At 42.2% G+C, this 12,642-nt stretch overlaps 1 protein-coding gene across 1 annotated transcript in view; it reads left to right on the plus strand.

Annotated features, from left to right (window-relative positions):
- The window catches only part of LOC125446405 (zinc finger protein 271-like), a 29,310-nt gene extending 22,303 nt beyond the window's left edge, over nt 1–7,007 (plus strand). The window contains exon 2 of the mRNA XM_059639709.1: nt 2,050–7,007. Within this exon, the coding sequence (XP_059495692.1) occupies nt 2,050–2,859 (810 nt within the window). The 3' untranslated portion in view covers nt 2,860–7,007. The remainder of the gene's footprint in view (nt 1–2,049) is intronic.
- Nucleotides 7,008–12,642: the final 5,635 nt, after the last annotated feature.

The following is a 12,642-nucleotide window of genomic DNA, read 5'->3' on the forward strand; positions in this document are numbered from 1 at the left end:
AAGCTTCAGGAAACTCATGTTGCTGCAGAAATATTTGGATTGACTGTGAGAGACGTCAATCAGAGAGCCCACCCACTCTGCCCATTCTCTCCTCTTCCTCTTCCAGAGCTGGTTCACTTCCTATAGGGACTGAAAACCAAGTGAGGAGATGGTGAGTGAAGGAGCAACTTTTATACAAATTGTATCCCATAATATCCACACCAGTCTTCAGGCAGTCTGACTGTACTGTGGGCAATCAGGGGTGGAAATGTCCCTTATGCTGTGTGAGAAGATCCAGCTGAGAGAGCTGTTTACTCAGTGCTTTGTGCTGAACTGTTTGACTGGAGCTGTGTGTTGGATATTGAGTGTGTTTATTGGAAGCATTTCCCTCCTGATTTCCAGCCTGAGTTTTGTTCATGTCTCATTCCTGAATATGAGAAGGTGAGGTGTAATTATCTGGGAGGAGCAGAGTGTCTGAGGATTCTTACTGATTTCATTTTGCTGAGCTGTGTGTGTGTTCGGAGCTGGTTATTATCCTGTGAACTGTAAACGGTCAGTCTTCTGTGTATTCTGTGTCTTTCCCAAATAAAGACTTGCATTAAAACCTTTAATGCCAGACAATACTATGACTTGTTCTGATTCTATCAAAGGTATTGCATTACAATCCCAGCTGTCACTGTCATTTCCTGACATTGGTCAAGAATAGAGACACTATACACAGGAAGAAGTGCAAGATACCCTGACAGGAGAGTCCAGAAATGCCCTGCCCCACTGCGTATGCTGCTGAAATCGTCATTCATTCCTTTCTAGGTCAAGTCTCGACTGTTACAGGGCTCTCCAGGATGCTCTCATATCATGCTTGTAAACCTATATGTCTCCAAAACTCTGCTGTCCAGGTCCTATCTGACACCATGATCTGGAATAGCGCAGGTTAGATGGACTTCAGATTGGTTTCACAGGTCGGTGCAACATTGAGGTCTGAAGGGCCTGTATTGCGCTGTAATGTTCTATGTTCTAATATCCAATAACCCCTGTGCTTGCTGATTAAGCAACACCACAGTTTTAAAATTCTTCTCTTAGTTTTCAAATTCCTCCATGACTTTGCCCTTCTCCATCTCTGTGACCTCTGTAACAATTCTGCTGCTGTACCTGGGAATGCCTTCTTTAAGGATTTCACCCGAAGTCGTTGAACTTTCCTAAAAGCCTGAGCTTTGATTTGATAGTTTTGCCCAGTGCTGCAGCTGATAGCTGAATTTGGGATGTACAGTCTGAGTGAGTGCGGTATATCTAATTTTCCCAGAATAAACGAGAGCAGTTCAATCAGCACTATTTCCTCAATTACTAGCATTTCCTGCACAGTGCATTTTCTTCAAAGAACTTTACAAAACAAGGGCAAAATTTCAAAATCTACATTGGATTCACATTTCTCTTGAATTATTTGATTTTAAACACATACTCTAACAGTAAAACTGACCTTTACCAACATGAAACAAACTCAACATAAGTCGGCAGCCCGTTTTACTGACTGCCCAATTGTCTTTTCCATTTTTGTCATGTCACCGAGGAAGATGAGAATAAAGAAAGTAACCATTTGTTGTTCTTGGTCACTATCCCTGCTGGAAACAGAGGTTGCATGACTGTCAAGTGAGGAAAAGTACAACATTTGATGCACTGCACTTCCACCCACCCACCCACCCACCCCAACGCCTCCACACACAAACGCTAAAAGCAGACTGGCAATCACTGTTAAAAAATGTCTAACTGAGGAGTCAGCCCCTTCAGCAAAGGAGGAGAAGGAGTTGAAGGAAATTATGTTTCTTTTCCCTGTTTTACAGAAGGATTGCACTGCACCACACCAGAGAATACAGAGATGGTAGACAACACAGAAAGATCCTGACCATCAGCCAAGGAACATCTGACAACAACATGGAAGACTTCAACTGTGACATGCCTGACCAAGTTTGCATACAGTCATCAACACTCTCGAATGACCAACACATTCATGGAAATGACAAGCTCTTTAGGTGTGAATTTTGTGAAAAGTCTTTCTCAACATCATGGAACCTTCAGAGACACAGACGGATGCATACGGGAGAGAAATTATTAACATGTGACGTGTGCAACAAATCATTCTCAGACTCTTCTTCCCTCCGTGTACACCAACGTGTTCACACTGGGGAGAAACCATTCACATGTGAAGTGTGTGACCAGTCCTTTACACAGTTATCAACTCTTCGCTCACATCGTAGCATTCACACAGGTGAGAAACCATTCATGTGTGAGGTGTGCAGCAAATCATTCTCACATTCAACAACCCTACGTGAACACCACCGTATTCACACAGGTGAGAAACCGTTCAAGTGTGAGGTGTGTGACAAGTCATTCTCGAGGTCATCATCTCTCCTTGGACACCAACGTGTTCACACTGGGGAGAAACCATTCACGTGCGAAGTGTGCGACAAATCATTTGCGCAGTCATCCACCCTCCACGCACACCAACGCATTCACACAGGAGAGAAGCCATTCAAGTGTGAGGTGTGTGATAAATCCTTTTCACAGTTAGGAAGCCTCATGGTACATCAGAAGATCCACACAGGGGAGAAACCTTTCAAGTGCGCAGTTTGTGGTAAAGCTTTTGTGAGATCGTCAAGCCTCCTGATACACCAGATGATTCACACTGGAGAAAAACCCTTCCGATGTGAATTTTGTGAAATAGCTTTCATCCAATTCTCTGATCTCCTCAGGCACCAGAGAATTCACACAGGAGAGAAACCCTTTAAATGTGAGGTTTGTGGCCGAGCCTTTACACAGTCCTCAACACTTGTGAAACATCAACGCATTCACACAGATAGGGAATCTGTTCTCTTGCAAGACGTGTGACACATCGTTTTTAGGGTCATCAATCCTCCACCTTCAGCAGAAGATTCATATAGGGGAGTAACAGTCTGGTGCAGAGTTTGCAACAAAGCTTTCACCCACTCCTCCAATTGACTGAAGCATCAGCAAATTCACTCTGGTGAGAAACTGTTCATGTATGAAAACATGTGAGTGTTTCCATACAGTTCATGGAGCTCCAGGTTCATCAGTGTGTGTTTGTGAGAAGCTTCATATTTGAGGTTTCTGTGTTAACATCTGACACAGTTGTCAGACCTGCCGGAACATCACGTGACCCAAACAGGAGACAAACCCTTCCAGTTTGACACGTGTCAGGATTGTTTCGCTTCCTCCTCTTCTCTCACCAGACACCAACATCTCCACATGGACATGGAACTGGATCACTGCTTCTGTTGCACTGAGATCTGTCTGTGTTGTTTCGCCTCCCGTGCTCATACGGCAAGCTGTCATTCCAAAGCACTGTCTGTCTCAAACCTCTCTCACAGTCAATTCAGTAGTTTCAAGAAGGTCAATTTAACCTTTGATCTGATCACTAAACATACCAAAAGAGGACATCAATATGTATCGAAGCTCCAGTATAAACTCAGCATCCTTTCAGTGCAGTGTCAGGTACAAGTCACTTGCTGACTCTCACTTTGACCAAGAAGACAATCAGATACTCAGTGGTTAGAAAAGCTTCTGCTTCTGATCGACCAGCAGAAGCACCTGGGGGAGGAGCCATTCTGGGGTAGTAATGGAGGTGCTTCAATTAGCCCCAATGTCTATGGCGTGTTGAGATGGAAAATCAGCCAAGAATCCCCTTGCTCATCACTGAGCCTAGCTGGGAAGTTTGGGAGGTCAGAATGTGTCTCGGCTGTGACAGTCTCCATTGTCTCACAACATTCACTTTCTGGCTTTCCAAGTGCTGAATGGGCACTTGAACAGTGCACTGAAGGCCAGTCAGTGTCCACAGTCTGTCCTCCAGGAGGAATTAGAGGAATGTGAGAGGACAGCAGTTTGTATTTACATATCATTTTAGTGTAGTAAAACATCCCAAAGTGTTTCATTGAGATGTAATCAAACTAAAATTAACTCAGAGATAAAGAAGAGACATAGAAGAAATGTCACTGTATCTCTGGAAGGATTTCATCAGCCACAGAAAGTTGGTCATTCTGGAGAATGTGTGTCAGAACTTTTCCCTGCTGTGAACATGAGGGAAGTATCTGAATAGTTTTGAAGATAAAACCATAAGAGATAGGAGCAGGAGCAGGCTGTTTCGCTCTTTGAACCTTATCCACCATCAATAGAATCATAACCAGTTTGACATTCCTGACATCCATTTTCCTGATCCTCCCATAACCTTTGATTCCCTCACTGATCTAGAATTGACTTCAGCCTTAAATATATACATAGAACATAGAACAGTACAGCACAGAACAGGCCCTTCAGCCCACAATGTTGTGCCGACCATTGATCCTCATGTATGCACCCTCAAATTTCTGTGACCAGAAAGGGCCATGCTCCCACAGTTCTCTGTTGCAAAGAGTTCTAAAGACTCACAACCCTCTGAGAGAAAACAAAAATTCTCATCTGTCTTAAATTAGTGCCTCTTTATTCTGAGACTATGCTCTCTGGTTCTCGACTCCCCCATGAGGGAAAAAAATCCTCTCAGTGCTTACCCTATCAAGTTCCTTAAGAATCCTGTAATTTTCAATGAGATCATCTCGCTCCCTTCTAAACTCCAGTGAATAGAGTTCCAACCTGTTTAGCCTTTGCTCATAAGGCAATCACTCCATACCAGGGATCATTCCAGAGAACCTTCTCTGAAATGCCTCCAATGAAATAATATATTTCCTTATAAGGGTACCAAAATTGCTCGTAACAATCCAGATGTGGTATCACCAGCACCTTGGACAGTTACAGTAATATTTCCTCACCCTTATACTCCAAGGCCCTTGAAATAAGGGCCAACATTCTGTTAGCATTCCTGATTACATGCTGCACCTGTGTGCTAGCTTTCTGTGTTGCATGAACAAGTACCCTGAAGTCTCTTGCAGCTTTCTGCAGTTTTCCTCTGTTTAAATATTGCTGTTTTTTTCTCCCTTCAAACAATTTCACATTTTCCTACATTATTCTCCACTTGCCAACCTCTTGCCCACTTTGCTATTCCATCAGTAATGCTGTGAAAGCTGAATGTATCCCACTCACAACCTGGCTTCCATCTATTTTTGTGTTATCTGCAAATTTGGCAATAGTGCATTCACTTCCTTTCTGCAAGTAGTTATTGTAAACAGTTGTGCAATTGGAGTCCCAGCAACGAGCTTTGTGAAATGGCTCGCCAACCTGAAAAAACACCCCTTATCTCCACTCACTGTTTTCTGCCCATTAGCCAATTCTGTGTCCATGCCGTACATTCAACAGCATGCCGAGTCTTATGACCTTTTGTGATATACTTGGTTGAATGCCGTCTGGAAGTCCAAATACAACACATTCACTGGTTCCACGCTATCCACTCTGGCTGAGATTTCCTCTTAAAAAAGTAATAAATTAATCCGATATGATTCCCCTTTTATGGAGCCATGCTGATTCTGCTTGATCAGATTATGATTTTCCAAATGTTCTGCTAATACTTGTTTAATATTTATTTCTGGCATTGTTTCAACAATAGGTGTTAACTCATTAGCCTATGATTATCCACTTTTTGTCTCCTTCCTTTTTGAATAGGGGTATCACATTGGCAATCTCATGGTACTTCTCCAGAATTCAAGGATTTTTGGAAAATTGCAGCCAAAGCATCCACTATCTCTTTAGTTACCACTTCCAGGATCTCAGGATGCATCAGGGGCAGTGGAGTTATCTGCTTTTAACCCTATTAGTTTGTCTAATACTGCTTCTCTGGTGATGGTGATGATACTTAATTCCTCTCCCATATTCTTTAGTATTAATGGGATATTTGAAGTGCTTTTCACTGCAAAGACTGATGCAAAATATATGTTTAACTCCTTTTGCCATTTCCTTGTTCCCCATAACAATCTCACTAGGTTCATTTTCAAAGGGGCCCATGTTCACTTTGACCTCTCTCTTTCTTTTTATAGTTACTATTATCCCTTTCTGGGTTGGAGCTGGGGAATTCCTTTTTCTTCCCCAGTCCATAGGATGAGTGCATGCAGTCTTGAAGTGAGCAAAAGTCCCCTACTTTGAAGCTTTCAGCTGGAATACCATTGCGACTGCAGGTTCTGTTGTTTCTCATCTGTTTGATTGCTTATTGCAGCTTTCCCATTGATGGTGACTCAGCCATGGATTCTTCCACAGGGCTGTGGGAGATAGACTGGAGGGTATCAGCTATCCCTGTGGATTCACAGTTGAGGAGTTGTTCATAATGTTCTTACCAGTATTAACAGATGATATTGTCATTCTTAAGAAGATAATCACCATCTTGTGAATGAATGGGATTTTGTCCATTTGATCTTGGCTCTATGCAGTTCAGATGATTTCAAAACTTTTCAGATATTATAACATCACCAAGATATTGATGGAATTCTCAAGCATTGCCTTCCCATGACATGCTGTTTATCTTCAGTACCTGTCTTTGGGTGTCAGCTTTGCAAATTATTGAATTGTTGCCTTTTTGAGTTGTAACGTTCAGTTGTTCTCCCCTGCAATAAAGGTTGATTGTTTTCGTTATCGGAGGTCACATATTTCAGAGCCATGATCATCAAGCCAGTCTTGAGTCATCTTGTGTCACCAGGTTGATGCCTGTTTCTTTTGTCTCTCTCCCTCCCTCCCTCCAATATCTCAAGGATTTCCACTTCGGAAGCAGGACCGCTTCAAACATCTTGCACACCTTTGGTCCCTGAAAGCTGCTACTTATTAACTCTTTCTCAGCCACATTTCATGGCTAGATGGGCCTAGGCTAAATGGGGCTTATTGCTGATTCATAGATTCATACAATACAGTGGTTTACAGGATGCATGATCCATTTTTAATTGGCTGTTAAGGGTGATGGACATTGACTGATGTAACCTCCCACTCTCTCCTGAATGGTTCCTTCAGTTGTCAGGTATCTGTGGGTCCATCCCCTTCAACAGTTCTGTCATTTTCATTTTACTAACATAAATATTCTTTGTTTTTTATTGAAAGGAGAAAGGAAGCACATGCAGTTAGGAGTCAGTGATTGATATCTTGATCTCACGCCTTGATGCTTGCTGAGTTACCATTAAATCAGGCACTCATTGCAAACAGTATGTTTTTCCTTGTTTGATTCTTATGTGTTGAATGCTTGGAAATAGTTTGCATTCTTTATAATACTTTGATTCAGAAGATCAGAAAGTTTTCTAATTTTACAAATCCTTAAACAGGATAGGTTAAAGTGTAAGGATTACACAGTTAGAAACTTGGATACATTGTCACAAAGTTAACTCTAATATAAAAATCACATTTAGTCAAATGCCAGATTTTTAAAAATGCGCTATTACAAGGCCATAACCGTGATTGTGATGCCTTGATAAGAGCTAACAAGCTGCCCTATTGAGCCTTGGAAGTCTGAATATGAAACTAAGCAGACATCTCTCATCCTTACGGCAGTAAGTCTAAAAATTACGTTGTGGCCTTTATTCTGTTTGTAACCCAATGGTGCATTTCTCTGTCACGTGAAGATAAGTTTTACCTCCTAACCTTACATGTGTTTGTATATTGGTAAAATGAACCAGCTCTTGGGAGTGGGTATGGGGTAGAATCAGACCCTGCTTCAGTTGGGGGTGTGAATTACAGACAGATCCTGTTCAGGTGACCAGTGTTTGACTAATAACACCATGGGAAATATTTGTAGTCGCCTGTCTGGGAGGACAGCTATCCTGAGTATGGAGAGGGAGGCAGCATGACACGTCCCTATTCATTGAAACACTTATGATCCCATAGTAACAGTCCTGTATACAATATCATATGTCTATGTCACTGTGGGCTGTGATACTTTCTCCATAAATGTTTTTATAATGCGCAGTTTTAAGAAAAATAATATTCCCCAAAGAGAGAGAGACCTGTGTTTAGAATCAAATTTCACATGCTTGCAGAGTGCAAAAACACTTTAAACCTGGTGACGTACTTTTCTAAGTGTGGCCACTGTTATAATGCATGGTAGCCAGTGTGCACAGGAAGCACCCACAAATAGCATTTGATAATGATCAGATAATCTGTTTTTGTGACATTGCATGTGGGATCCATATCTTACAGGACATCAAAGCAATGTTATGAGATCTTTAGGGCAGAAAGGGTTGTAGATTATCTTATTCGAAAGATGCTATCTCTGACAGCACAGCACTTCAACATTGTGTAAGAATTTGGAACTGATAGTCAATTTTACTTGGCATTCCCAATTCCCAATCTTTCCACTTCTCACTGAGCTGGCTTACCACATAGAATAAAATCTTGGAGACAGCCCGGTGGAGTAAATAGAGTGGAATTTATTATTGAACAATAGTAAACATACTTAACAAAAGACATTGTAGACAGCATGGATTAACCTCAAAGGTCACACTTCCTTTTGCTGACAGCACGACTGAAGTACTCATCCTGAATTGAATTGTGTCTCAGGAGAATTTTGTTTACCATTCATGGAATGTGGGCATCACTTCTGGGCCAGCATTAATTCTGAATCCCTAAATTCCCTGGATGAGGTGCAAGTGAGCTGTCATCTTGTTACATTATTACCTCAAATAATATTGCAACGAGTTTCTGCTTTTGTTAGGTTTTAAAACAATACACCTTCTTTCTTCACAATACTGAAGTAGGGAGGACAGTAAATTGCTATGGAGCATAAAATACTATGTTACATTTAATACATCACTCAGCAATGTTAGATCTCCCTGGAGTTTGATGGAACAGCTGCTTGACTGAGAGTAATTCATTGCACCCACATGGTACGGACACTGTCAGAGCTTCCTAAACAGAAAACAATTCCTCTCCTTCATATCATGTGTAATGGCCATCTGAAAACACTCCATGTGGACTCACTCACGTTGGATCATACCACATGCTTTCATTGTCAGGAGGCAATGGTCTAGTGTTTTTATTGTGAGACTATTATTCTAGAAACTCAGCCAATGTTCTGAGATCTAAGTTCAAATCCTGCCAGGGCAGATGGTGGAATTTGAATTTAAAAAATATCTGGAATTAAGAATATAATGATGATCATTAAACCACTACCAAATGTTGGGGGAATCCCATCTGGTTCATTAATATCCTTCATGGAGGCAAAGGTATCATCCTTACCAGGTCTGATTCTCAAAAATGGCCTAGCAAGCTACTAACTTGTATCAATCGCTACAAAGTTTAAACAAAGAAATGAAACCAGACAGACCACTAGGCATCAGTAGAGACATAAGAAACAAAAAAAACGTTAATCCTGTCCTCTCTGCAAAGTCCTCCTTGCTAGCATCTGGGGGTTAGTGCCAAAATTGTGAGAGCTGTCTCATAGACAAGTCAAGAAACAACCTGACATAGTAATTCTCATGGAATCATACATAACAGACAATATCCCAGACACCACCATCACGATTCCTGGATATGTCCTCTCCCATTGACAGAACAGACCTAGCAGAAGTGACATCACATTGGTATATACTTGGGAGGGAGTTGCCCTTTGAGTCCTCAATATTGGCTCTGGACCCCATGATGTCTCATGGCATCAGAACAAACATGGGAGAGGAAATTTCCTGCTGATCACCATGGTAGTCCTCTCTCAGCTGATGAATATGTACTTCTCCACGTTGAACAACAATTGGAGGAAGCACTGAGGGTGGCAAGGACACAAAATGTACTCTGAGTGAGGAATTTCTATGTCCACCACCGGGAGCGACTAGGGAGCAGCACTACTGACCAAGCTGGTCAGATCGTAAAGGATATTGCTTTGAGACAGAGTCTGCGCAGATGGTGAGGGAACAAAGAATAGGGGGAAAAAATTACCATCTTTGAGAGTGCCCCATATTTGTGTGGTGTGTCACTATCACTGTGCTAAATGGGAGAGATTTTGAACAGATCTAGTAATTCAAGACTGAGCATCCTTGAGGCACTATAGCCAATTAGCAGCAGAATTATACTCCAACACAATTTGCATGACCTGGCATATTTGCCACTCTACCATTACCATTAAGTCAGGTGATCAACCCTGGTTCAATGGAGAGTGCAGGAAAGTATGCCAGGAGCAGCACCAGGCATACCTAAATATGAGGTGTCAATTTGCTGAAGCTACCATACAGGACAGTAACCTGCCAGTCAACGTTAGCACAAAGCTAATGAATCCCACAATTAGACCTACAGTCTTGCCACACCAGTGGTCAATTGTGGCAGAAAAATAAACACCTGACTGGAGGAGGAGGCTCCAACAATGTCCCCATCCTCAGTGATGGAATGGTCCATCACATAAGTGCAAAAAATAAGGTTGAAGCATTTGCAAGTATCTTCAGCCAGAAGTGCCATGTGGATGATCCATCTCAGTCTCCTCCATTACTCCTCAGAATAAGAGAGGCCAGTCTTTATACAATTCAGTTCACTCCATATGATATCAAGAAATTGATAGTTGAAAGCACTGGATACTGTCAAGGCTACGGACTCTGACAACATTGCAGCAATAGTACTGAAGACTCGTGTTCCAGAACTTGCTGCACCCTGAGCCAAGCTGTTTCAGTACAGTTACAGCACGGGCATCTACCCAACAATGTGGAAATTGTCCAAGTATGTCTTGTACACAATATCAAGACAAGTCTAACAAAGCTAATTAACTCCCCATGAGTCTTCTCTTGATCATCAGGAAAGAAAAAAAAATACAAGATAATCAGAGGATTAGACAGGGTTGGCAGTGAGAGTCTTTTTCCAAGAATGATGACGTCAGCTTGTACACGGGGGCATAGCTACAAATTGAGGGGTGATAGATTTAAGACAGATGTAAGAGGCAGGTTCTTTACTCAGAGAGTGGTAAGGGCGTGGAATGCCCTGCCTGCCAATGTGTATTGTATTGGATAGTGTAGGGGGATGGGCTTAGATTAGTTCACAGGTTGGCACAACATCGAGGGCTGAAGGGCTTGTTCTGCACTGTATTGTTCTATGTTCTATTTTAAAGTGATGGAAGGTGTCATCAACAGTGCTATAAAGCAGCAGCTGCTCAGCAATACCTGCACAGTGATGCCTGGTTTTGGTTCCATCAGGGTCACTCAGTTCCTGACCTCATTACAGCTTTGGTTCAAATAAAGTCTTAAATGAATTCCATTGGTGAGGTGAGAGTGACAGCCCTTGACATTAAGGCCACATTTGACCTAGTGTGGCATCAAGGAGCTTTAGCACAACTGGCATAAATGGCATCCAGAAGGATGATTATTGTTACTGGTTAGTCATCTCAGCTTCAGGCCATCTCTGTAGGAGATCCTCAGGGTCTTTGGTCTGACCGTCTTCAGCTGCTTCATTGATCATCTGCCTCTATCATCAGGTCAAAACAGTGGATATTTTCTGAAGATTGCACAATTTTTAACACCATTCATGACCTTTCAGATGCTGAAACAGTCCATGTTCAAGTGCAACAAAACATGGACAATATCTAAACTCGGGCTGACAAGTGGCAATTAACATTCAAGCCATATAAATGCCAAGCAATGATCATCTCCAACAAGAGACAATCTAATCATTGCCCCTTGACATTCAATGGCATTACCTTCACTGTCAACATCCTGGGGATTACCAGAAACTGACCAGAAACTCAACTGGATTCACCAATTAAATACAGTCATTACAGCAACAGGTCAGAAGCTAAGAATACTGTGGCAAGTAACTCACCTCCTGACTCCCCAAAGCCTGTCCACCATCTACAAGGCACAAGTCAGGAGTGTGATAGAATACTCCCAGCTTGCCTGGATGAGTGCAGCTCCAACAACATTCAAGAAGCAAGACGACCATCTAGGCCAAGGTCACTGTGACTCTCCCTCAGCACCTCATCAATCTGTAATTTCCCTGTGTCCTTCTTTGTGCATGTGTGCAACCTATCACTGCATTGAATGCTGTGGGTCTTCCTCTTCCGATCTGCAAGGCTATACATCCAACACTGATGCTGTCAATTTGAAAGCCTCCAAGGATGAAGAATGCACACTAGAAATCTCTGTCAAACATCTAACAGGGGATCAGAGACAGCAGCTGCAGTCAGTGAGGGTTTTATTCAGATCACGACAATAACAAGTTTGAATTTCCACCTGATCTACTGCTCAAAGTCACCTCTCTTTGTGACAAAACTATGGCTTTAGGAGGTGGCACAGAGACAGGCTCTTCAGCCCAAACTGGTCCATGCTGACCAAAATGTCCCTCCACACTAACACCACTTGCCTGCACTTGGCCCATATCCTTCCAAACCTTTCCTGTATTTTGTCCTGGGTTTTTTTTTAGGATGGGTTTTAAGTCAGAGGCGGTGAGCTGTCTACTGAAAGCCCATAATCTAAACAGCTTGTGAGGCCATGGGTATTTTTTTAAGTTGGAACAATAGAAGCAACCTGAATGGTGTGGTAAGCTCTCACAGCCAGGATTTTTAGTTTTAGTTTTCAGTGGCAGTTACTGGGTCTTGAAGCCAGGTTTGGAAGCTGCAGTACACTTCTCTCTGCTAATGTCTTTCGCTGAGTTTTCTGTTGATGTTTTCCTGCTGGACTGGAGAATTACCTGTGTCACAATCTATGTTCTGAACTTGCTGCATTTCCCCAAGTGTGTGTTTATGGGATGTTACTATTTCTAAAAGTTAATTAATAGTAGCCCATTCTCTAA

The sequence above is a fragment of the Stegostoma tigrinum genome, chromosome 34, assembly GCF_030684315.1.
Source record: "Stegostoma tigrinum isolate sSteTig4 chromosome 34, sSteTig4.hap1, whole genome shotgun sequence".
Classification (NCBI taxonomy): domain Eukaryota; kingdom Metazoa; phylum Chordata; class Chondrichthyes; order Orectolobiformes; family Stegostomatidae; genus Stegostoma; species Stegostoma tigrinum.